The following is a 27,608-nucleotide window of genomic DNA, read 5'->3' as shown; positions in this document are numbered from 1 at the left end:
TAAAAAGGTTTGGGGAAATGAGGTGATGTGGAGGAACTGCTGTCTAGAGAAGGATAGGAAAATAAATAAATAAATGAGGGTGGGAGGGGGTGAATGTTTATTTACTGATTAAACTTGACCTTGCAGGGTCATGTGCTGCGCTGAGTGGATCGCACGGGCCAGAGCACTTTAATAAAATCAGAGCTTCCAGAGAAGAGCAGCAGGAGCAAGAAAGAAAATGCATTTTTCTATACCTCCAGTTACTTGTACAGGAGTGGAACCTTAACACTTAACACTGAATAATCACAGGAAAAAAACTTGTGTTTTAAATATTTGTTTCTGTGATATTGCTACTGTTGCCTTCTGTGGTCTCAGTTGGCTTTAATTTATGAATGAATTATGTTTTATCTATCTTATATAGTGCCTTATATAGTGCCATGGGTGTTGTTTTACAATCACGTTTTACACACACACCAGTAAGAAACGCTGTCTTCTTAGAGGACTGACTGCTCGGGCACTAAGGAGCTGACCCTCCTCTGGGCATACAGTCATACACATACACACACACAGACACTAGGAGAACATGGAAACGCCACCCAGATAGGGACTTGAACCCAAGACTTCCAGTGCTGAGAGGTGGACGGTTTAACCACAACACCATTGTGCTGTTCAGTAAAATGCTGTGTTGGGTGTTGTCGCACTGAATAATCAGTCTATTGAGTCATAAAGCACCTGTGTGCTCGAACAAGCAGTGCTGGCATACGCATCGGATGTTTTTAAAATAAAAAATCTGCTGCAAAATTCATAATTTTTATCATCTTGTGACATAGTTTCATAATTTTCTGAATCCATGGCGGTAATACTTATGCAGCAGCAGGTCACCACTACAGACTTTATTTAACAAAAACACTTCAACCTCAGTGTTTATTTGGTGAAGTAGTTTGTTCTTTCTGTTTTATATATGTGTTTATTTTTACTTTACCTTTACCATATTTCAGTCCCTGGAGTTGTATGTGGAGTGTTAGACTCTGCTCCAGGTGCTGAGAGAGAGACTGTTCTGCTTTTGTTGGAAGAGAGCAGAAAAATGGTCCATGTTTAGAGAACCCGAAGCCTGTCTGCAGTTCAGGGTTCAGCAGAGGTGCAGTCTGGCCTGCAGTGATGTAATATAAACGCAGTTCTAACCAGAGAGAGAGAGAAGCTGAGTGGTGTCACTCGCTCTGTACGAGCCGACCTTTCTGTCAGACCCTTCAGAAAGATCTCTTGCAAGTGTACGTAAGGAAAAAAAAAAACAAAAAAAAGGAGAGCTGGAGAAGTAGTGTAGCGTCCAAACAGAAAGTTGCGTTTTATCTTTTTTTTTTTTTTTTTTTACTGCAGACTGTGAGCGTAAAAAAAAAAGGACAGGAAAAAGTGGCTATTCTTCTTTTCAGGTCTCAGTTTATTCCAGCCTTTCCTCAATGGCAGGCAGAGTGAATTGGGCGCTGAGAGGCAGGCAGCGGGTAATTGTTAGTTTCTGAATGGAGCCGCTGCTGACGGGCTCCTACTGTCTGACCGCTGCTCTTCTGAGGAGCTGCAAACGCTCCGGAGACGCTAATGGCTCTCTTTGGAACCCATTGTATAAACCGAGGTTATTCACACCTGCCGCCAGCCCAGCTGAATCGCTTCGCTGCGTGAGCGCGTGTAAAAGACCACAATACGCACTTGGGGGCCGATTATAGACATTTGTAACAGTCAGACCACTTCAGGATTGATGGAATCTCTCAGAGCTCTGAGTGAAGCTCCTTGGAATCAAAGAATTCTTTATAGTTCCAAATACAACTCTTGGGAATGAGAGAATCCTTTGTAATTTAAGACAGAACTGTTGGATATTTTTTTATTTTTTAAGCACTCCACAATAAAAGTCCTGGCAAAAAGAAAAAGCGTGTAATCTAAATTCTTTCATAGTTTTAGAAGGAAAGAACTATCCTTTAAAGTTGTTAGTAATAAAACTTCTCAAGGGAGTTTGGATTCTTTGTAGTTCCAATAAATTATAGAATATTAACCTCTTTACAATACCAAATAAAATAATTTGTGTTTTCAAGCAGAGCTTTGGAAATTCAACATTCTTGATGGCTCCAGATTAAAGCTGGTACTTTCAAAAGATACCAAATATGTTTTTGTGTAATATTGGCTCAAAAAACAAACAAAACAATTCTTAATTTTAAATAGAAATACTTTAGAGCTCAGAATATCTAAATCATATTTATGCACGATCAATTGAGGATCTTCACCTGGATCTGTGAGGAGGGTGAAGAACTGGTGTTAAGCGCAGCGTGTTGGTGGTCCAGGCCTGTTGTTTTTGATGTTTTAATTGCCACGGGGTCGCGGTGTGTTCTTAGTGCTGTCATCCGTAAAAAGGCAGAGCCACCCTCGTTTAGCCCCGCGCCCACGACTCTGTGCTGACTGCAATACATCCAGTCTGTCAGCTAGTGCAGTAAAATGTGTCACTCTCTTTTTTTTTTCTTCCTGCTCTCTTTCTCTCTCTCCCTCGTTCACTCTGCTGTCTCTCACACTCAAAAGCATGATGTCGTGTGAGACAATCACGTTCTACAAGTGTGTCACAACCACTCACGTCTCTCCCTCTCTCTCCCTTCAGGAGGAGCAGAACAGAGGGAAGCCGAACTGGGAGCACCTGAACGAGGATCTTCACGTGTTGATCACTGTGGAGGACACGCAGGCGCGCGCTGAGATCAAAATGAGGAGAGCTGTAGAGGAGGTGAAGAAGCTGCTGGTGCCGGCGGTAAGTTGGCCTCTCCACCTTTTAAAGCTGTGATTCTCTGTGGAACAGTGCTGGATAGATGAATGCACAATGAGACGGAAAGCATTGGATTTTGCAGCTGTTTACATTTAATAAATGGCTGTAGATGCTTTGGAGAACTTATTTACATTGAATTGAAGAATTATTTTAATATTTTGTAAGCATTCAAATTGAACCAAGTGAAGCTGGTAATCAGTTTTCGCCAGTCTAAAGAAAGTAAATATTTCTATGTTAATGTGGAAATGAAAAAGCCCCCTGCCATTGCTCCATGACTAGCAAACACTAGGCCCAGTGGAACACAGTGAAAATGTGCTGTGAATCATTTTAGTCCAAGAATTTCACAATGCTAATAGAACTTTTTGGAATTAACATCTGTCCAAGTTTAGCTTCAGATTTGAGAATGCTTTGTAGATTTAGACCCTTTATAGTTCCAAATGTAAACTTTAGGGAAGGTTTTTTTTATAGTTCTAGAGAGAACTCTTGGGAACTGTAGTACCTTTAATTTATAGTTCCAAATAAACTCTGTAGAATTAAAACATTTCTACACTTACATTTACAGTTCCAAATGAAACTATTGCAAGTTTACACTGTGTGTATAAATGTATTACACAGATACAGGGGTTGGACAATGAAACTGAAACACCTGTCATCATTTTAGTGTGGGAGGTCTCATGGCTAAATTGAAGCAGCCTGGTGGCCAATCTTCATTAATTGCACATTGCACCAGTAAGAGCAGAGTAAGAGTGTCAAGGTTCAATTAGCAGGGTAAGAGTTTTACAGTTTTGCTCAAAATATTTCAATGCACACAACATTATGGGTGACATACACCAGAGTTCAAAAGAGGACAAATTGTTGGTGCACGTCTTGCTGGCGCATCTGTGACCAAGACAGCAAGTCTTTGTGATGTATCAAGAGCCACGGTATCCAGGGTAATGTCAGCATACCACCAAGAAGGACCAACCACATCCAACAGGATTAACTGTGGACGCTGTAAGAGGAAGCTGTCTGAAAGGGATGTTCGGGTTCTAACCCAGATTGTATCCAAAAAACATAAAACCACGGCTGCTCAAATTAAGACAGAATTTAATGTGCACCTTAACTCTCAAACCTGTTTCCACCAGAACTGCCCGTCACCACAATAAATTATTGTGGTCTAAAACCATGTGTTTCAGTTTCATTGTCCAACCCCTGTGTTTTAGCACGTTTATATTTTTTACAAAATATCAAAGTGTACAAAGTGTTTATCAGTGATATCAGTTTTTTATTACTGATATATTTGCAGCTCTTGCCTGCTTATTGTGACAGTATCCCAAAACTGGAATGCTCTGTAGTTTGTGTGTGTGTTGGCATGTGTGTGTGATGTAGCGTAGCGTGGTGCCATGTCTGTGTCCGAGTATGGCAGCGCTGAATGAGGGAACAGTTGGTGGAAGGGGAATTTGGCCCTGAACAAAGCCGGAGCTGCGAGAGCGCTCCGGAGGGATGCTGGAATGCATATGGGCCGGATTTAATCTCATCCCAGATCAGACCCTTTGCCTTCTCCTACTGTTGCATTCTGGGAATTTTTTCCGGTACTCCTACTGGAGAACAAATGGCGTGAGCAGCATGACATCTGCACACTTCCGTTCTCTGTGTGTGTGTGTGTGTGTGTGTTAGAGATGGCGCCGCTCTACCTGTGGTTAACAGAAGGGCAGGCAGGTGTGCACTGGGTGCCTATAGTGCTACATAGTGGAGGCTTCTGACCTCCTGAAATTAAGCCAAAACTCGCACTCCACCACCCACCACTCTCCTTTCCCCCGCTCTTTCTCTCTCTCTCTCTTTCTCTCTGTTGTTTAGACAATAATCCTGCATAAAATGCGTGTTTCTTTTGTTGTTTTTCTGACTGAGTGATTGAGCTCTTTAAACCCCTCAACACACACACACACACACACACACACACACATTCAGTTGCCTCGTGGGCGAGTGATGAGCAAAGAAATACACTGTCATTTTCACCCATCCTCTCTTTTTCCAGAGATTTTATTCACTCTAGAGATCAAAGTTAAGCTCTCGGCTCTCAGAGGCTCTAAAGGAGGTCCACCTGACTCACTAGAACATGCGCACACACACACACACATGCGCGCACACACTTTCTCACACAGGTGTCTTCCAGGGGAGCTTCTGTTCACACCTGCTGATGCCTCTGTTTTTCAGGCTTAATGTGAATTAACTGTCAATGTTCTTTCCGCACTGAAAAATTTTCAGTTCAACGTTACTCTGATCAGTTCTGCTCAGATACTTAAATGTTATTTAAATCAGAATAAAAAAAAAATGTCATGGTAAAAAAAAGTGTCGTATTTGACATCTAATTAAAATAAAAGTTTACATTTTTATTCAATCAGAGTAGTGGGCTCTAACAACAGAGCACAACACAGCTAAATTGTGGGCAGAGTTTAAGCACCACACTGAATGAGCCACTTCTGACACCAATCTTTACATGTACACAAATAATAAAAAATCTGAGTTTTAAACAAATTCTACATTATTGCAAAATAAAATATAAAAACAGGATACGATATTGATATTTTTTTCTACCTCATAGCAGCTGCCTGGAATAGCATAGCAACTACTCAGCTAATTATTGGTTACTGTATGACCTAGTAGGCGCAGTGTGTAATGTGATGTATCTGTACTGTGCTGCCTCTAGTGGCGGTGTGTGATGCAGGACATATATCTTCATGCTTCCTAATAAAGCAGATGAGGTGAAGTCTGACTCTGTGCAGAACATAAACCAGCATTAATGTTACGATGTAAGCGATTGTGTTTTTGCGGGTAATTGCTCGTCGGCGTTGGTGCACGAGAGCGGCCTGTAGTGCCCTTCATCACGCCGCTGTAAATGTGATTAGAGCTCGGCAGGGTGACCTTTCTGCCTCCGCTCCACTAATGAACGGCATCTTCTCTGGGGTTAGACGCGTGAAATTGTCTTTATTTAATATCTGCGCATAACAGAACAGGGTCACTGCGCTCACACACACACATACAGGTGTCTGTGTGGCCGTGTTGGACCTTTTCAGACACTCAAATAGACTCATTTACTTAACGCTGCTATTGACTATTAAATTTAGTGCTACTTTATTATAAGACTATCCTACTAATGTTTGGTAAAATATTTGTTTATTAATTAGATCATAAATAATAATATCAATAATAAAAGCTCAGATGTTTCTGCTTTATTTATTACCTCTCAGTGTTTAAGCTCTCGGCTTCAGCAGATCCTTCTTTACTAATGGATCATCAGACTAATCAACTCCAAAAAACACTTCTGCTATAGATAATAATGTTAATAGTCATAGTAATGTTATTAATTGATATATAACAACTAGGGGGTACTGGTGCACTCTGCTCACGATTCAATTCAAGATTCTGGATTCATGAATTGATTTTCTCACAAAATTTGAAAGAACTTTTGAAGGACAAAATAAAACTTTCTTCTTTTTATTTCCTAAGTGTATTAAAAATGTAATTTCCCCCGTCTTGTTCTAAGCGTAAACAAAGTACTGAGCTGTTTTGTTTCTCAATTAATTGCATGTTTATTTAAGCAATCTAGAATACAATATTATTGTCTAAGTGGACAATAAAGGATATATAATTATTTACTCAACTTTTTTTGTGAATTTTATTTGGTGACTTTACTTTAATTTGGCTGCATTCAAAAGTAAAAAAATCTTTGTCACTTCCACATTATTGGAAATCTATCGTTCCTTTTGGCTTGTGAGGGCTTGGTGGAGGATCTGTTGTCTCCTGGCTCACGTGAATCAAAGCCTCGAGAGTCGTAACTTGTGCAGTGGCCTTGATGAGCCCCCTACTTTTCAACATAGTGGAAAAATCTCTTGTGTGATTGGCTTTGGTCAAAAATGACTGACACGTTCTCCACATTCTCAAACAATCTTCAAAAACAGATCATGAAATCGAATGTTACCATGATGCACATCGTCAAATGTCTTTCATTGCAATGCATCGTACAACAATGCTTTGTTACACCTCTAAAAACAACCCATACCATATTATGATTTAGTTTTTTTCTGTGTGTTTAAATTTAGTTATTGTTTAGTTAATATGTCAATTGCATTTGTAAAATGTAAAATGCTGTAAAGCATCACACACAGACACACACACACACACACACACACACACACACACCTTTGCAGCCTCTGAACTCTTTACCAGATACAGCGTGCAGGAGACTGACTGACTGAGTGATATAGCATTAGTGAAGTGTTAGTCTGCTTTTTTGTGTGTTGAGGTTTTATCCCACAGATTGTCTTCCCCCTTTCACACACACACACACACACACACACATGCATACACTCTCATAGACTCTTATGCCACCCACCTTCAACCTCCATATCCCACAATTCCTTTCTGCTGTCACGCATGGTCCCAAACACCCTGCGGCAGCCTGCAGTCACCATCTTACACACACGCACACACAGCCCCTTGCCGCTCCACTGGAGGGCTAGCAGGCAATAGAAGTGTGTGTGTGTGTGTGTGTGTGTGTGTGTGTGTGTGTGTGTGTGTGTGTGTGTGTGTGTGTGTGTGTGTGTGTGTGTGTGTAACAGAGCTGATGAATCATGCTGCAGAGTGTCGCATGAAATGTCCCTCGTCACAGTGCTGAGGAGAGAGCGAGAGGATAAAGTAGGGAAATGGGAGATAGAGAGAGAGAGGGGGGATGATGGATGGATAGAGAGGAGAGGTAAATGGAGAGATAAAGAGGAGGATGAGGGTCTGTGGAAACTCAAAGTAGAGATGGTGATGCTGAAGCACTCTTCAGACAGAGCTGTTTGTAGGTCCAGCATAAAAGAGCCTGAAATTCAGAACATCCTTTCCTGCTTTAAAATAGTATGTGATGTGTGTGAGCAGAGGGCTGGGCGATACAATGTGTTGTGTTCACGATGTTTAAAGACATTTACTTGGTAAAAAAGACTTGGAGCTGGGTGGTCACAGGTTTGATCCCCAGAACTGGCAGGAAAATGTGGAAGTCAAATGTAAGACAGTAATTTTAACGTATTCATGATCTGATCTAACACCACTAACCATGGTGTAAAAATAAATCTGGATTCTGGTTTCTTTATCTTAAATCAGGTTTATGCCTCTATTCTGTTATTCTAAAAAAAGTTGCATGGCATAAAATGAGATCTGTGTTTAATTTGCACTTTATGTGACTGTGCTTGTTAAAATGAGCCAGGCTGTGGTACAGTGCCACAGTAGCAATGTTGGATTGGAGGCCTGTTGCTGGCTTGCTAATGTCATGCTAATGGCACAGTACTGATTTTGCACAAGACTTCCAATCAGCATGCTAATGCTGGGTTAGCGATGTAGAATGGGGCTGTAGCACAGTAGCATGTTAGATGAGGTTTCACACTTATGTGTGATACAAACACTTAACATGGGAACCCACATTAAGAACTAAACACCTCAAAGAAGGCTGTGTTCCAAAAACTGCATGAATCCGCTTCCCTCATCCTTATCTGATCTGTAAGTCATGTGGATGCACTTCCTTAACTATTCACTATGCTGTCACTGTTCTTGTTGGTACAGTTTGAGGGTGTAAACACAGAGTGCATGCTTTAGATCCAGGCTGTTTTAGCAGAGCTGCACTTTCTCTCCTCATCCATCGCTCCTGTATTCCTGATGCCCACCACCACCACAGAGTCATCTGCCTAAGCGCTCGATCAGGACCATCGATTATAAGTCTCGTGTTGCCCTATCTCTTCAGGTATCTCTACTCTTTATTGGAGCAGCAGAAAACCTGTCCCAATGCAGCGCTCACCCGAAGATAACGCTATCCAATCTCCTCATTCTGTCATGTAAGGGCAGAGAGGAGAGACAGGGTGGCTCTTCTGAAAGCTGAAGAACGGAAACAGCAAGGACCTCCATTTATGGACTAATGTACACCACTCTTCTCTGCATTAGGGCTTTTTTCAGGCTGTACCATGATATAATCAGCAGATTCTTTATTTGGCTTATTGCTTTGTCCACACAGATTTTAACATGGGCTCTATTCAAATGAAAACTATTTATTTTCTAATTTCTATTGTAGTTTGTTGTGGTTACAGGGACTTAATCAATAACGTATAATTAGTATCCAACAGAAGGAGGATTGTTTCTCCTAGAATTTCACTACCTAAAAGAGCTACATTTGATTTGTTTAATTTGATTTGGGTTTGATTAACACCTTAAACTTGGATTTGACTATAGATAAGATTATGGACTTCTATATTGAACTCTAAATTGGTTAACTGCATTTAAAAACTGTAATAGAACATGCTATTGCTTTGTAATGCTGAGACAGGTGGGTTTAGTCACAATTTCTGCACTTTAGTGTGTCATCTTGTCTGATTACTACCTTTTTTTTTTACCTACAGATACCTACACAGTTAATAAAATGCCAATAAAAAATAGAGAATCAATAAAATTAATAGTACAAGTAAAGCAAAATGAACAAAACATTCAAAAGGTTATGGCTGCAAGGAAATAAAATTTTAAAAAGTCAAACCATTTGTTATAACATATGTTATAACCTAGAGTTATATCAGAATATTTTATGAGACAGTTATTACTGATCATTTAGCTCAGATTTATTAAACCTCAAATTCTGCTCAGTTCTCTCTTTCTGGTGCCCGAGTTTAGAGGATTGAGTGAATAAGCCTCAGGAAAAGGCCACTGCATGTTGTGATTACACACAAGGCCCAGACAGCATGCTGCCCTAATCTCCCTGAGATGCAGCGTTAGGACAGGAGGCTTCCCATCCACTCCCGAACGCAGCCGATGGGCTGTTGGTTGGCTATCTCTGCTCAGCTGTTAATTGAATCCAGGCGTTTATATGCCGTCTGTGTCGGAGATGAGGGAGGGAGTTCGGGAGGGGAAGAAATGTCTACTGCTAGGATCCCTTCCAGCATGGTAATTAGCTTCTCAAACATGTTAAAACCTGACAAATTGGTTTTCTCTTTAGGGATGTTGAGGCCTGGAGCGCTTTATTTCCGCCCTCCTCCTCCTCATCTACTCCGGATGAATAGAGCAATAAAAGTGTTGCCGTGACGGCCAGGACGATCTTCTGCTTCAAGCTGGGAGAATTTTCGGAATTGGATGGGACCAGAATACTATTTGCATCCAGTTTCATCCGAATCAGAGACTGCTTCTAATGTCTAACATTAGCAACACTTATATTACTTTTCTGTATCCTGAAGTTCTTTGCTGTGTGCAGGTGGTAGAACAGTTGGTGCATGGTTGACAAGGCTGCTTGAATTGAAGGTGACATTGTTTGCTTTCCTGTGGTAAGTGGTAAGGCATAGTCACTTGTGTGTGTGTGTGTGTGTGTGTGTGATTGACTCAGTGGTTTGAGTTGATCTTTAAGGTCAGTACTAATCCTCGCTAAAGTCCACCGACTGCTCCCATGCCTCCAGCTGGAAGGTGTTCGAGTGTGTCTGCTATAAATTCTCTCTATGATGGATGCTCGCTCGCTTCTAACAATGAGGCTTATCACTGGAGTCTTGGCTCTCTTCACTTCTCCTCCTGCCTGGCACCGGAGTGCCAGGAGATTATGAGAATCCGGGAGCCTTGCACCTTCGCCATCTCATTAAAGAATTTAGGCCACTACGAGTCCATTTTGTTAAACGTGGCTAATTAAAACGCAGCGTCACGGGAGTTTTCAGGGCTACATCAGCAGTCAGAGACTCTAGTTTAACTCCTCCATTCTGTTAGCAACTACTTTCTCGTCATGCTCAATAACAAGGCTTTGACGTAAAGTTTATTTAGCGATTGTTTAGCTTCCATTCTTCTCCGTGTGAAGTGCAGCTGTGGGACTGTGGGATGCCGGTGGCCCCCCGGAGCCGTACGGATCTGGAAGTGTGTGGGTGTGTGTAGTAGTAGCACTAACTGAACGCTCGGAGCGCTTCACTTTCTTCCTGCCTTTTCCCTGTTTTTCTTTTTCCTCTCGTAGCGCATTGTTTCGACTGCCTGCGCTCGGAGGCAGCGAGTCGGCCGGCATCTCCCTGGATCCTTCTCGAACTGTCGGAGAGCTTGAAAGGCCAGGAAGAGCCGTGGGGCGAGGGAAGGGAGGGTAGAACGAGGAGAGTAAAAAGAGAACTGCGCCCCCACAGAAGCTTGCGGCAGCTTTCGTGAACAGTGGGGAGGGCTGTCCTTGACCTCAGCAAAGTGACTGACTAGTGCAGGGCCTCGAGCTGCTTTCCCAATTTTACTCGCTACAAGGTCCTGGCCTCCTCTCTGTCTGCTGGTGCTGCACGATGTGGTGTTTTTATGGTCATTGTAGAGTCTCGATCAGGACTGCAGCACATTGTGTTGTACTTTCCTCATCATTGGAAAATATCAGCGCAGTGTCTGTTCCTGCTCTCGTGAGTGCTGTGTCGTTTTTGATGTCAACACCTAATGACTCAACTGCAGAGTAGCACATTTTTATGCTGATATGGAGGGGGTGTTGCTAGGCCGAACGCGACGAACCTAGAATGGAAAAAATAGAACTTGCGTATTTAGGCATGAAGGGATCTGGGTTGATCATAACTGGTTGATCATTCTTATACATATCATATATGTATAACGTAAATATGTATAAGAATGGGTATGACTGGTATGACGGGGCAGGAGAGGGATGGACAGGAAGAAGGGGGAATAAGATGGGTAATAGTATAATGAATGGGTATAGATTGGTTTTGGGACAAGATGGCTAGATTTTTGAAATAGGATATAGGATAAGATGGTATGGAGGGATTGGGATAGGATGTGAATGGAGGAATTATGATAGGATGGGTATGGAGGATAGGATGGGAATGAGGGATTGGGATAGGATGGGTATGAAAGGATTGGAATAGGTTGGGTACGGAGGGATTGGGATAGGATGGGAATGGAGGGATTGGGATAGGATGGGAATGGAGGGATTGGGATATGATGATTATAATATAAAAGGATAAGTATAGGGTAGGATTGACTAAAAGGTAGAGCTAGTTGGGTAGTCAGAATTCAGAATTAAGGATGTGATTGATATGCAGAGATAGGGGTTAGTATGGAATGGGATGGTTATGATAGATGGGAAATGATAATGATGGATAGAGATATGGGTATGAATGGGGCTTCTAAAGGAACTGAAAAAGAGGGATGTGGTTGTGTTGCTGTAGTACAGCAGGTTTAAAGGTGGGCTCCTCAGGTTTAAAAATATCAGCTCAGCTCTGTTACAGTATTGATCTCAGTGAAGAAAAAGTGGTAAAGTGCCATTTCTACACATCAGTTATGTCCTTTTCTGCCTCGATCCCTCTCTTTTTCTCACTACTTTATCTCTCAACTTGTCTTTTATCGGCCGTACTCCACTAACGACTGGAAGCGACTCCTGTGCCTAATACAATAAGTTTCTGTCTGGGGAGATTTCAGGCTCCTCTGGGTTTTCATAGTCGCTAGACATTTGTAATCTTCACCGCTATTCACCGCTGCAGTCAATTTCTCAACAGACACAGTTGCCTGACTTCAGACCTCTCTCTCTCTCTCTTTTTTTTTCTCACAGCCTTACTTGCTCATTCTCCCTTCTTCCTTCCATCAGGAAGAGAAGGCTCCTCACAGGCAGGGAAGGAGAAGGGTAGAGGGAGAGAGAGAGAGACAGATGGTGCGTAATACACGACAGGCGTTGTGGTCTGTGGGGCGTAGCGTCCTCGTCAGCCAAATTTTCGCTGTCAGCTCTCCGCCTGAAGGCTGGCGCAGGGGCGACTGGAGAAGGCCTGTCGCGGGCAGCCGGCTCGTCGTGATCAATAAACACCTTTTTCCCCTCGTACATGCATAATCTCTCTCGCCTCCTATCAGGCCCGTATGACAAATGAGAACAAAATGCCATCTGGCCGCTTGCTGAGTGTGTGTGCGCGCCTTCCCAATTAATGCGGTTCCTTTCAGACCGTTTGGGAATTTCTTTGTATCCCCCACCCTCCCACACACTCCTTCACCTCTGTGTTCTCGTAAGCACTGCGATGATTTCACTCGTTACATCATCTGAGCCTCTAGTGTTTAAAGACATGGGCGTTACCTCATAGGGGCTTTACTGTTTATGCCAACAGCCTTAGTAAAGATTTCTGTAATGTTGAGGTCTGTAATCATTGTGATCATTCATTTGCTTTAATTTGATTGGCTAGTTGGTTCCATTTGAATAATTTCTCCAAAATATACACATATATTTCCTGGGTTGGAGGACTGGCAATATGACATAAGTTATCAAAGATGTGTGGAGACAACTAACAAAGTATAATTACAATTAAATATTCTTTATCGTTTGGGGTTTGAGAGATATCCAAAATCTAGTACAAAGACAACCCAACTCCCACTGGCATTACATTTTTTTCGCACTTTAAGTTGTGTTATGAACCCAAGATTGGCTCACATCAATAGCAAAATGTTTAATTAATTTATTTTACTGCATGGACAGAAGTATTAGGACACCTGCGTCTACATTTATTACAAATTTAAGAATATTAGAGTTTATTTTTCTTTTGTTGTAGTGAAGATGAGCATTCCTGAAGTCAGGATATTGATTGTTCATCTCCTCACCTCTTTCCCAACTCTTCTTAGAAGTATCGAACATGGTTCCAGAGAACGCATTCCTCAGAGACTGGGGCTTTATACCCCAGGGATTAGGCATGATGCCAATAGTTACATGTTTATCTGCATTGGAGTCTTTTATTATATTGGCAGAACTTGTCTATTGGACAATCTGTCACAATCAGTTGTGTAGTGTAATCTAGTTTAAATCCATGTTGTGCATCTCTGGCAACTTCTCTTCACATGTCAAACCAATCGAAGTAGAACAGGCTTCATCTGTCTTTTTCCCAAACTGTATTAGCATTAGCGACGGCTGTGTCTGTGAATGCTGCAGAAGCAGGACAGAAGTCACTGCAGCGAACGCAGCCACCTGTGATGCCCGCATTACACATGCTTTAACCCTGCGGGTCAGTGCTAACCCACGCACGGACCACTGTTTCCAGAGCCGGCGTCGCGTCCGATCAGGCTCAAGCGCTAGCTGCAGGGCGCAACAGTGAAGGATCATGGGTAACGGGAGCATGGTGAGCCCTGAGTCCTGAACGGTGGCAGCAGCAGCATTGGTGGTGGGGTGACTTGGCATTCAGTCGAGCGAAGAGAGAGCGTCCGCTCTTAGCACTTTCTCCCTCTCTCTACTGGCGTCTACAGTACGAAGCAGCCTGCCGGCGCCGGACGCTCTCCGGCCTATGTTGCTCTATTTGTCTCTGTCTCTCTCTCTCTCTCTCTCTCTCTCGCTCTCTCTCTCTCCTCCCCTCATCATCCTCTTTCAAAGCGAGCAGCAGCGGGTGGCTTCCCTTCTACCTTTCCGCTTTGATCATTCCGACCAGCCCCGGATCAAACGGCGGTGAGGTTTCTATTAACCTTTTGCCGTTCACTCTCTTAATGCAGGAGTCAGATTTCAGACAGACGAACCTGCCGCTTTATCGGCGCGGCACAGGAGCTCACTCGCTTTCAGCTTGGCTGAGACTCTAATTCTCTTAATTGCGCGCGGCGACTCTACTTGACCCACTCCATTAGGACGAGAAGGCCCGGCTTTCCTCGGACACATGAGCAGCTTGTTGCCGACTGCACGCCCAGCTGCGGTTTGTTGCGGTTGGTCTTTGTCTGCCAGTGCACCACATTTACGTTCTGATGCTCTTCTGCTGTGTTTAGAGCCACAGTACAACAATTGGAATCTGTTCCTATGCTATGGGTGTCACAGTAATGATGGACTGATTCATAATTTTATTGCCGATTTCGAACTCCAGGTATCTTTCAGATCAATCTCCCGTACCCTGATATCAATTATAAGTGGGCCCAAACGCCACATTAATGCCACATAAATGCCAGGCAAACCTGATACAGATTCCCCTAATTACAACTACGTCTAAGCAAACACTGGGAATTAAAGCTCAATGTACATTTCACTAAAATAAATGGATTTACGGAGAGACATATGTTAAAGTTTTATTTTTATAGTTGTTATATATGTTTTTTGGAGTCAGTTTACTGTTAAAATAGCCTATATTTACTGTTAAAATATATAACCAAGTTTTTATAACAATAACTTAATACTCCAGCTGAGGCAGTCTGTGATTCCCCATACAGAACTGCACTGTGGAGATTAAAGTGGAAACAACAGAAAATCACTGCTTATCTAGCACTACAACCAGTCTCAATGTGATACCTTTAGCTTTCTGGCTCCTGCTGCTGAAGCCGTGTTAGCTAGCTAGCTCTGCTACTCACTGACTGTGCTGAAAGATAAACTGTGGAGAGCTGCATTATCTGATCAGTTGGGTTAAAACCTTCATTTTCTTTCCAACACAAGGTGCATTAATCCTACACATAACCTGCAGAAACTGTGAAAAAGCTCCAGACTGAGCTGAGCTAAGCCTTTAGCATGAGTTGGCTGGTGAAGCACGAGTTAGACGAGGAACTGCAGTGTCCTCAACACACAGCGCCGCTTAACCCTGAACTCTATTTTTAATTGAATCAGATCTGCTAAATCGTAGGGAATATCGGCCGATGACCAGTCTCGTATTTTGGCTGAGAAATGGCTAAATATTGATCAGCTAGGTAACCATATCGGCCGATTTTAAGAGATAATACAAGATCGGCAATCGGCTGATGCATAACTGATTGATCTTTCCATCTCTAATTTGGGAAATTAGAAAATATTAGAAAATATTCTGAAATTCTAAATCCAAAGCTGTTTGGAAAGTGGCTGTATACTTCTTTCAGAACTGTCTGGTGTGTTTGCACTCTTTGATGTATTGGTGGATGCTGTCAGGGTGGTGCGGATGTCGCTTTAGGACGAGAATGTAATTAATTCTAATAGTATTCTAAATCATTCATTGATATCAAAATAAATTATTTTACAGGTTAGGCAGTTTGAAAAAAAATATTGCAGAACTGTGTGAAGATGCTGTGGCACCATGCTACACACCACATTCAGGGCTGTGTATGCATAGTTATTATAATGATCTTGGGGTGGTTTTGTTCCCTATTTAGAGATTTGTTAGATTTATTAAAAAAAAAAAAATCCTCTGAAACATTCAGGTTTGTTGTTTAATAAATGTCTGTCTATATTAAGTTGGATGTAAAACCATCATTAAAATAATTTCTTATTACAGTAACACTCACTGTATCTCACAGAATTACAATACTCCTCCTGTCACCGCCCGCAGCAGAGCCTCTATGCTCATGTTAATGTTCTCGCCGCCAGCTCTCTCGCTCTGGGGGGTTTGAGGGAGAGGTGAAGGGCAGGAGTGCACAGAGACTGGATTTGGAGCGCCCCCTCAGAGTCTCCATATCTGTCCCGCCTCTTCGGACTCTCAGCCAGAAATAGCCAACAGAGACCACTTGGCACTCGAGCGTGGCATGAGACCTCCGGCGTTCTGCTCCAGTGTGATTCAGGGAGAACAGCCATTAAGACTCCAACAAAGCTTTCCTTTACATCTCTCTCTCTTTTTCTCTCTCCCTCTTGCGTGTGCTGGGGGCGGTCTGGTGTGAGCGGTCTGGTGGTCAGCTCTATTTTAGTGATGCCCCCTGAGGTTAAATTGTGTTGTCCCTCTTAGTGTACAACCACAGTAATCTTACCACCCCCTCCGCCATCTCTCTTCTCTTCTCTCTTTCTCTTCTCTCTTTCTCTTTCTCTCTGACTCCATACAAATCCTTTCCTTCCTGTCTTTGTCGTTTTCTTTACTCTTTTCCTTAACTTCTTGCCCTCTTTTGTGTATCTTTCTCTCTCACTCTCCTTTTTTTGCAACCTTTCTAGCTTCTTTCCTCTCCATGCTCTCCTGTCTTGTCTTTTCTCTATACATACAGGTCTCTCTCTCTCTCCCTCTCCCAACCCCCTCCCACCCGAGTGCAGCTGTCCAATACCATGCTGTCCTCGTGATTGCAGCCATTGTTGGTAGTCCAGCCGCGCTGGCCGCACCGTGCTAATCCTGCCTGGCAGGCACTTCAAACACTCCACCGGCGCTTCACTCCAGTCCAACGGAACGGAACGGAAAGAGCGTTCCCAGAATAGGACCAGGATTTAATGTGCACACATTCTCACCTGAGTCTCTGCCTTTTAAACACACTCGTCCTCTGGAGACTGGAGTAGGGGTGTTGCAGGGTGAGGGGATTTAGACCACAGTCGGAGTGTTGGCGTCTGCTTGTATGCAGTTTTGAACAGGTGTAGTTCTGAACAAGTGTGTTCTAATTCCTACAAGGGGACACGCTGAGGACATGCTGGAAACGCCATTATGATTCCTCTCCGTTTCGCATTGTTTCTAATGTTAATTGCCTTCCCTAAAATGAAGAAGATGAGGCGATAAAACCCTGACAGAGATTCAACCACACCACCCCCATCCCAGCAACATAAGCGTTTTTAAAACCACGCCAGTGTTCAGTTATGGTAACAGACATCTCTTTTGTTTGTTTTTCTTTGTTTTGGTTTAATAGCGCGCTTATCTTGGCTGGCGAACGCTTTGCTCGCTCATCCGCTGCCTGTTCTCTGGGATTTTGAAGTGCTCGCTGTTCTCAGCCAGTTATCTCTTAGTTTGGTGACCCTGAGGCCTCCCAGCTTTCAGTTAAACTCTCAAATTGGGAACTGTGCGCTGTGAGCAGTTCCACTGTTTAATTCTGCCGCCTCTAAAGATCTTTGCTTTTTTTCCAGCTTGTTGAATTTTCACAGTGGGTGGATTCAGGCTAAATCCTTTATTGTTTTTAGTGCTTGTCTTAGTCATCATGGTATATTTATTTTTCATTTAAATACACATCTGACCAGTACAGTTTTATATTCCATGTTAATTTTTTTTAAATTATTCCACACATTTTAAATGTTTTTTTTTGTGGTTTTAGAGAACCTTTGCATATTATGCTTCTGAGAGAGATTAGGTATAAAAAGAGCATTTTAGAGAGGCAGTCATGTACAGTAGTTGCTAATTGCTCCTCTAAAAAACCTTTATTTTTTGTAAGTTATAATAAAGGTGTCGCATGCCATCAAACACCATGGCACCATGTCCTAATTTCCACACTCTCCCCTCAGCCCACTCACTCAGCCCAAATTAGCCTGATCACGAGAGGGGAAGCAGGTGGCTGTGACCCAGGGTAGTCGCCTTCCTGTTGGGTTTGCAGGCCTGCTTCCTACCCCCAGGCCAGAGAGCGTCTGTCTAATCCTCCAGCTTAGCACTCTCAGGGTGCTCCGGAGGGTCGGCGGGGGAATGTTCTAGAACTTGTATGAACTTACGTTATACGGTTGTGAGCCCATCCTTTGAAGTGTTAGCAAGGTTACAGCGAGTTCAGGGAAGGCAGTAGAAACCTTTTATGCTCTCTCAGATTGGCAGGTATGCAGTTGTGTGCAAAAGTTTGGGCGCCCCTTGTCTGGTTGCTGGAGATTTGGATTTTCTGTTACCCATTGTGTGCAGTTGTGTTTTAAAAGTGCTGTTATTTTTCTTTTGCTAAAATTTATTTGTTTGGTTAAACATAGTGCACTATGTGCAAAAGTTATTGCACATTTATTATGTTGTATGTGTGTGTTTGTGTTTCCATTGACCCTTTTTGGTCAGTGGAAACGCTTCACAAATCAAAGAAACAAACCAGAGCCGATTGTCTTTTTTTTTTTTTTTTTTTCTTCTTCTTTTAAATAAAACAATTTGTGTATATCCCATGAGTACTGGTGAATCAGCAACACACACACACACACACGCCCACACTCTGTAGCTCTTCCTAAGTGCCACCCGCAGGCATTTGGAGAAATGATGATATTTACTGGAGTGTGTAAGAACTCTGCAGCCGTTTCTGCATGGTCAGGATTCAGCGGCGCTGTGACTTTCTCACTCCCGCAGCTTCTGAAGTGAGCTCATGGGTTCCTTGTGAAAGATGGAGGGTGGAAAAAGTGCAGAGTGAGGGAAAGATTCAAATCTCAATAATAGGAAAGTGTCTTGCGCAGCCAGGTAAGGGGAACGGCCTGAGTAGTGCCAGCAGAGGCCTTGGAAGTCAATTATAGCTGGACTTCGCAGACTAAAAACACTTCAATGGCTAGATGTTCCCGATCTTATTTTCTCACGTGCTGCGAGATGCAAAATGAGCGTGAAGTTGCTGCCATGACCTTGAGAAGTTGTTGAACCCCAAGACTTCACTTCTTCCCACAACCCCCTCTGTGCCTATTCTGTAATAAGCCAACAGGATAAATAAAATAAGCCCATTAGGTCATGCCCCACCCCTAGAGGTTCGTCCTGCCCATGACTTGCAGCAAACAGCCTGCCTGTAATCTGCACCGGCCCCTCCGAAAAGCCCCCCGTGGATGTTGGGCCATGCGCTTTCGCTTTGAACATCCACCCTAATCCTTTTACTTGGAAGAGAGCGGTTGCACACCGAGAGGTTGGTGTTTGTGCAGCGGCCCTGAGCTTGCCGAGCCTTTCCATCCCCCAAGGCCTTTCTGCACCTCCCCGCCCGGCCGCACAGGGCACGGGGGTAATTATTCGCTCGTTCCGAGTCAAACCGCGCTGCATCCCGACAGGATCCCGCTTGGCATCTGGAGAGTGCCAGTGGAGCCCATCGGATGCGGCACGGGAGCGGCGGATTCCTTTCATCTCTTTGAGTTGCTGGAAATGGGATTGCCTAGCATTCTGTGCTGCTACGGAGCCCATGGGCTTCCCTTTAAATACGAGCTGGCAGCAGCCAGGACTCCAGCCGCTCTAGCTCAAACGGACAGCGCTCCCTCAAGGCTAAGCATAGCGCAGCGGGAGAGTCCATCCATCGGCTGGTGCCGGCTAATTCAGGAAGTTTAGTTCTGGTTGCGACTGTTTGGGATGTGCAGAAGGCCGGCAGGTGGATAGAGCAGTGCTGTTTAAACAATAGATTACCCAAACATGAACATGGCTAATGATGATTGGAAAGTAGAGTCTCTTTGATTGAACTATTCCTCCAATAATTATTATCTGCTAAAATGCATTCCAGTACAGATAATAAGGAAAAAATATGGGTCCCTCACATCTCCTCTGGAGATTTGTGATTGCAGGTTTTTGCCCTGCACAATTCTCGATAACCTTGACTATAAAAGAATTGTGTTGGCAAAATAGCATTCCTTAGATTTTAAAGGCCAGAAACTTGAATCAGTTTTATGCCCTTGAGCTTTACAGCCAAAAATGATCAGGGGTGCTTTTGTCCCATTGAGGTTTTAGATTTGGAGCTGACTGATCAATGACTGACTGTGGAAGGGCCTCCAGGGACAAGGGAATATTTGCTTTATCACGGTTTACCTACATTGCATTGGAGCATAATATAGAATTATTTGGAATTGAAATGCACTTCTTTTTTAAATTGTAAATTCAGGAAAAAAAGGAGTCCATATCATAAAAAATGGTTCTTTCTCTTTGAGTGCTATATAAAATCATTTAAAAGTGTTTTTCACTGCATTTAAAGCACAATTTAACCAAGTAAACAACCATGTGATCATATAGGACCGTTCATTGACTTTGAAGAATTCCTTTTTAAAGGCAGGCATTTAGTAAAGATGTACCATAATGGGCATCTCTGATATCTGATATTCGAAGAAACTCATTAAAAGCTCACTGTGAAGAACATTGACTAATGATAATGGGAATTCCATGCATTATTTATATCCTGAGTGCCTATGATTTCTTGTCTCAATTTAAAGCAGTTCTCCAATAGGACTAAGAAGACATTTGTCACAAACATTTGTTGAACTGGTTCAGTGATAAGCAAACATTCTTCTGTCCAGGAAACCAAAATGGATGTGGTCGCCATCAAAAAAATACAACAGTTGTTTTATCACTATTCTCTAATTTATGAAATTAGAGTGGAATTTCCACGGAACAGACTTCAGATAATTTTTTTTTCCACCAATGTTCCTCGATTTCACTACCGTTCACATTCCTTCACACACAGCACAGTGCACTGTGAGTATTCGATATTCTCTGACGTGTTTTCCAAAGCTGCCATGGTCGTTTGCTTGTTAATTGATCTACCATGAACCTTATCTCATGGGAAAACCTTGATTTATAGTGGAAAAACCTTCGGTGCCATGGCTGATGTGCTCGGTTTAGGACCTTCATGCCTCTGCTGGTGTCCTTGACTGCTGATCCACCCTGTTTTCCCGCCTCGTTGTGGATGCATCCTGGAAGGTTTTATAGGAGCTTGTATTTCCTGTGTGTGGTCCAGCTAAACCCGACCGCTCCTCCAGCTCGCTGGAAAATGCGAGGAATTCGAAGAATGGTGGCTTTTATAGAAATTCATGGGTGTTTATTTTTATAATTTTTTTATGTCTGATTCATTTCCTTTTCTTCTTGCTGCTTTATTTATTCCTGCCTGTTAAATCGCTAACTCTACCAGGGGGTGTGTCCAGGGTTCCCGGGAGTTGGGGTCAGGGCAGAATTCGAGAGCTGGCTGGTGGCACTGAGAGCAGGAATCAGCTTTGGCTCCCAAATCTCAGAATCTGATGCAAATCCGGCAGTGTTTAAAGACCCAAATCAGCCTCTGCAAATCGCCCTCAAGATATTCCCGGCTCGATTGGGAGGCATTAAGGGATCACAGTGACAGAACAATGGCTCGTCTGGTGGGAGAACGGCAACAGAGTGAGCGAGAGGGAAAGACTAAAGAGAGAGAGAGAGAGAGGAAGGAAGAGAGAGAGAGACTAGCAGACAGATGTCTCATGAGGGTTTACAGTGTGTTGCAGCAGCGCAAATCATGGATCACTTTAATGTTTCCTCCCTCACCCGCGCTGTCGCTCCCCCTTGCTCGCCCACACTGTGTTCTTGTTTCAGCAGAAAGCCCGCTTAATCCCGTATGGACCTCCGCGTCCACTGCATGTCAACATCTGTGCTTGTGTGTTTAAATACCGTTCCCGGGGCGCTCCGATATGACCTACATATTACGCTTGGCCAAATCCGACGCTGTTTATCCCTCACTGTTTATTTAAAACGTCCGTAATTAAGAACCAGAGTGGGGGACCTGTCCATTTTCCCTTTTATTTCATGCTTTCCAGAGCTGTAATAGAGTGCTTTCACAAACACTTGCCAGCTATTACAGTTGGAGGCAGGATTAGGGCTGAATGATGTGATGAGAGAGGAACGGGAGAGGGAGGTCTGGTACTGGACCTTGGCTGACTGTGTACAGGAGATTTGAGGGGATATTGATGGCAAAGCTGTTAGCCTCCAAGGTTGCATCCAATGTGGCCCAATGAAGGCCCCTAATAAAGCCTATTCATCCCCAACACAAAGCTCAGATCTCTTTTACTGCCCTCTACAGGCCACATCCACCTGTGCACCTGTGTACACTTGTGTAGACCCACAGTAATTACCCATCAACTTTCAAGTTGCTGTATTCTACGTTAAATCAGAAGCACTATATTATTTTGAACTGTAAAGGTGAAAATCTGTATTTTATTCTCCAATGTAAGGAATAGAGAACCCCTTAAAAACTGTGTTTTAGTTGCCTACAAATGACTGTTTTCTAGAGTACTGTGGAGAGCGAGGTTGAATGGAAACAAATTAGTTTCTAATCGTTTTTGTTTGCATGGAGACCATTGTTGTAAGGAAACATACAGTATACTTCTATAATCACTGTCTTTTCTCTAAATCGAGGCACTCAAACATAATGAACTCCCGTAAGTACCAAGTGGGTGTGTGTGGTATTGCAGGGGAGAATGACAGTGAGATTGGAGCATTGGTCTGCATACCTGTGGAGTGTTGGGGGTTTCAGCCGACAGGTTTCCTGGACAGGAAGTGGGAAAATGTGTCCCTATCTCTGAACTGTGTTAACATGTGGAAAAGAGAGAGAGAGGTTTTGTCATGTCTGCTGGTTACTTCAGACCTTTTAGCTCTTTCATTTATATAAGAGAAGAAATTCTCTTATAAAGCACAACCATTGATTTGCTTTATACATCTTTCAAAACTGGGCTGTTCATTAAGACTAGTGGTCTAATGTGGGTAACTAGAGAGTGTTAAATATATCTCTTTAGTTGGGTTTAATAATGGTACTCTGTGATATGAGTGTTGTTCTAATATAGAATATATTCCACTAATTACTAGTTACACATAGAACCACTCTCCAGTTCTGTCTTTGAACCCATATCAGTTTAGGTGCTCAGCAGAAGTGACATCAACTTTCCTGTTTTTTTTTTTTTACTGTGTGAAAGTGAAAGTTACTGAGCTCATAAAACATGTACACACACACACACACACACACGCACACACCTTGCTGTAGCCAATGATGTCTGCTCTGCTCCAGTGCCTGCACAAATAGACCCCACTGATTCCATCTGATTCCTTTAGATAGAGCAGGTTTATTGTGTGTGTGTGTGAGTGTGTGTGAGTGTGTGTGAGTGTGTGTGAGTGTGTGTGAGTGTGTGTGAGTGTGTGTGAGTGTGTGTGAGTGTGTGTGAGTGTGTGTGAGTGTGTGTGAGTGTGTGTGAGTGTGTGTGTGTGAGTGTGTGGAAACATTTCACTGCCCCATTCCGGCTGCTCCTGGTGGTTATATCCGTGCCAGAATTCCCTCAGGCTTCCCTCTGATTTCTCCAGACCACCGGCACACTGCTCTCCATAAACACCTTTATTCACTTACATCTCTCTCACACACACTCACTCCCTCTCTCTCTCTGTTTGACCTGAGATTGACCCGTTTTTAGGTGTTACGAAGTGTATTGCAAAATATAGGTAACACTTTACAAAAAGGGTGCTTTAATTAACAGTACTGATGACCAAAAGTCTTAACCCATTATTTTTTTTTAATTTTTTTTTAATACACAAACACCACCATATACAATGGTGTGCAAGCTAACAATGAAAATATTATGTCCTTGTATTTCAGTTAAGGACAAGTGTAAAAATAAAAATCACCAACACAAAGATTCTTTACAGGATCCTTACAGAAGCAAATGTCTATGTTGAGATTACCTCTGGCAGCTTTTGTTCATAAGGATGTGCAATCTTCATTATCCTATTTGGAAATCGCAATAAAACAGTCATTCGATTAATCAAATTAACCTCCCAGAACTAATTGACACTACATACAACAGCTAAAGTCCCAATGCATTATTTTTAACATAATTTAAGCTTTAAAATTTAGTAATGTTTAATATCTAATAACTAGTGGCAATTAATAATTGAGATTAGTTACCATTTGACAATGTTCATTACTGTGTTCAGGACTGAGTAATTGTGACCCTTATTATAAAGTGTTACCAAAATTTTGTTTTATCTGTAAATACTATCTGTTATGTTTAATTAAGAAAATGTATATAGAATGTGCAAAAATTGCATTTAATTTTCCTGTAGTGGATATGTGTCATACGAACAGGGGTGCTCAAACCTTTGCAGTCTGTCAGAATGATCCTGTTTTTAGTTTAGTGTCTTTAGTTTAATGCTGGAGTGTTTCTGCGTCTCGTGGACTCTCTCTCACCTCCCTCATTATCTACTCTAAAATCCACTCAAAGCCTTTCAGAGAGATTCTCCCCCTCGCACGGCCGAGCACAGAAATTAAGAGCTCACTCTCCGCTCTGGGCTTGATTAGTCAGGCCTGACCCCTGCCTGTTCAGAGACAGGAGGTGTTTGGTGTGCTGAAGGGTCTTAAGAATAAATTGCTTGAGTGTCCCTGTAATCACACTCACACCGCACCTGACATTAACCCTATAATTAATTATTCAATTAATACTTTTTATAAACACCTCCTACACCTTCTGTGGTCTATTACATTACATGAGTCTGCCAGAATGAGAGTATGGATCATATGAACATTATAGGGCATTATACAGCACCCTCTATGCTTATTTTAGTGTATTACAGTCTGCCACCAAGAAATAATGGCTCATATGAACATTATAGGGCATTATAGAGCACCCCTTATGCTTCTTTTAGTGTATTACAGTCTGTTACAATGAAATAATGGCTCATATGAACATTATAAGGCATTATAGAGCACCGCCTATGCTTATTTTAGTGTATTACAGTCTGTCACAATGAAAGAATGGATCATATGAACATTATAGGGCATTATAGAGCAACCCCTACAGTTCCTGTAGTGTTTTACAGTCTGTCACAATGAGGAATAGATCATATGAATATTATAGGGCATTATAAAGCACCCCCTATGCTTATTTTAGTGTATTACAGTATGCCACAATGAAATAATGGATCATATGATCATTATAGGGCGTTATAGAGTACCCCCTACACTTTATGTAGTGTTTTACAGTGTCACAATTAAACAAGAATGGCACATATGAACATTATAGGGTATTATAGACCACCCCCTATGCTTATTTTGTTTGTTACAGTCTGTCACAATGAAAGAATGGATCATATGAACATTATAGGGCATTATAGAGCACCCCCTACACTTCATGTAGTGTTTTACAGTCTGTCAGAATAAGACTATGGAGCAGATGAACATAAGAGCATTATAAAACACCCCCTACACTGCATGCAGTGTGTTATAGTCTGTAATACATAGTAAATCAGAATAAGCAAAAGGATCATATGATCATGGTTATTTTGAAATGCCCCAAAAACTCCATGGTGACCTTAAAAAGCAACCTTTGAGCATTCATTCTTACTAATGCTTACTCACATGCACACACTCATTACTCCAGTGCTGTGGAATGGATTACTCACTCTCTCTGGACACCCCACCCGCCTCCATGTTCTTGTTTATTTCTTTGTGCAGTTTCTGTGCAGCTCTGAGGATGCAGCTGTTCACCTGCAGCACAGTAACGCGTGTGCGCACATGAGCATATGCGCGAGTGTGTGCTGCGCTGCTGAAGTGTTTGTCGGGCCGTGGATGGGTTTGGAGTGTGTTCTGAGGAGGAAATGGAATGAAACCTTTCTCTTATTCACATTCGAGTGCAGAGAGGAGGGTTTCTATTCCTCAGTGCCGCGGAGCCTTGTGAAGCGCTTCCCTTCTGCTTAAGGTGGTCCACTCAGGGGGTCTACAGTAACTTCTCACCTGGTAAACACCTGCTGCTCCCCCACTTCCAGAGGGTTGTGAGGCGAGGCGGAAGAGCAATATGAATACTGATCATCTGACTAGAAATAAAAATGAAGAGGAGCTGCTGAATCTACAGTAGATTTTAGAGCACTGTTACACACAGGGATGTAACTAAATTAAGGATGCAGCAGCACACAAGTGGTTTGATTTGCTCCACTGTTTAAAACTTAAAAAAAGTTCAACACATTCAATAAGGTAGTGGTTCAAAATGGGCTCAATCTAAAAAGCTTTTTAAACAGCGGTATGTTACCCTTATAAAATCCACTACAGATCATTTTTTGTTGTATTTGTTCTTAGTGAAGATGTTAACGGATTAGGCAGTAAAGTGTTAATGCAAGCATGTTTAATGTGTTGAACACCAGAGATGTATAGCAATAAAATTGTTATTACTGTTATACTCCTATACTTAAGTAGTAAAATGCTGTATCTGTATCTACTGGAGTATTATTATTATTTTTCTTCTACTTTCACTTTTAGTTGAATACTTTTACTCCATTACATTGTTTGTGCTGCATCGTTACTTGTAACAATGATAAAAATGTAAGGAATCATTCCAAACCTATGTTCTGCACTGTCACCGGGTTTGATAAAGCTGCTCATCATTGAGTAAATAAGAGATCAAGCTGATCTTTTAAGAAGACCTCACTGCTCCTGTTCTGCCTTTCACTCTGAACTTTTCACTGCTTTCTGTAATAACTACACCCATAACACAGAACTGTACCTTTTTACTTTCAGGACTTACAGTACTACATTTTACAATAAACTACTCACTTAAATACTGATGTTGAACACTTCCACTTAAGTGTGATCACTTAAACTTCTATTAGTCACATTTATGATCACATTTTATACATTTCTGATAAACACTCTTTCTCTCGCTCTGTCTCTCTTTCAAAATGGGTAAACAAAGATTGTATTTGGCTTTTGCCTTTAACCCATAACCCGCGTGCACACAGAGCCCCTTGGAAATCAGTGAAATACGTATAGTCATTTTAAAACCAAAGCTGAATACAGTGACAGATATAGGATAGAGAGACCAGTGTATGGAAAAGGTCACACTCGCTTTTGATCTTCATTCTGAATTTCTACTTTTTTACTTTTTTGGCTGAAAGCTGCTTTCTCCACCTCCGGCATGTACTCAAAATACCTCACATTCTCTCTCTCTTTCTTTCTTTCTTTTCTTTTTTTAAATAATTCCACTCTGATTCTCTGTCTGCTGACCTAAGGCCTGCCTCTCCCTCCCTTTATTTCCTATTCTCTCTCTCTCTCTCTCTCTCTCTATCTTCTTTTCCTTACTCTCAATCATTTTTTCTTATACTCCTTTCCTCTCTCTTGATCCATTTTAATTAACCTCTGATTCACTTTCTCCTTTGTCTTCTTCCTACCTGTTTTTCTTTCCTCTTCTCTGCCTTTTTAATCAGTTTTTGTCTCTTTCTGTTATGCCTTTTTTCTTGCTGTCTGTTGCTCTCTTTTAGTTGTTGTATGGAGGGTGGGAGGAGTGCAGGTCTAATTGCTTCCTGTGAATAATTTCCTGCTCTAATTTAGGTGTGTGTGTGTTTGTGTGTGTTTGTGTGCAGTTGTTAATTGATGGGGCTGACTGCGGTGCTACAGTGCGTTTATTTTTGTACAAAGGTTTGTTAAATAAAAAGGAAATTGTATTTGGGAGCAGCAACTTTATGCTGATGTTCCAGGAAAGTGGGGCGGAGCTACAGACTTTAAATATTATTATCATGTGGAAAAGGGGTCTTGACTTTCAGATATTCAGATTTCTTTGTTAAGACTTTTATTTTGCTTGATTTGA

General features: G+C 42.2%; 1 protein-coding gene across 4 annotated transcripts in view; it reads left to right on the top strand.

The window, feature by feature from the left end:
- qkia (QKI, KH domain containing, RNA binding a) overlaps positions 1-27,608 on the top strand; it is an 85,250-nt gene that overhangs the window by 45,099 nt on the left and 12,543 nt on the right. For all 4 annotated transcript variants that reach the window (XM_049464178.1, XM_049464176.1, XM_049464177.1 and 1 more), the window contains exon 4: positions 2,612-2,755. In XM_049464178.1, coding sequence (XP_049320135.1) covers positions 2,612-2,755 — 144 coding nt within the window. The remainder of the gene's footprint in view (positions 1-2,611; positions 2,756-27,608) is intronic.

This window comes from Astyanax mexicanus, chromosome 14, assembly GCF_023375975.1.
Source record: "Astyanax mexicanus isolate ESR-SI-001 chromosome 14, AstMex3_surface, whole genome shotgun sequence".
In the NCBI taxonomy this organism is placed as follows: Eukaryota; Metazoa; Chordata; class Actinopteri; order Characiformes; family Acestrorhamphidae; genus Astyanax; species Astyanax mexicanus.
This window is presented reverse-complemented; position numbering and strand designations above follow the sequence as displayed.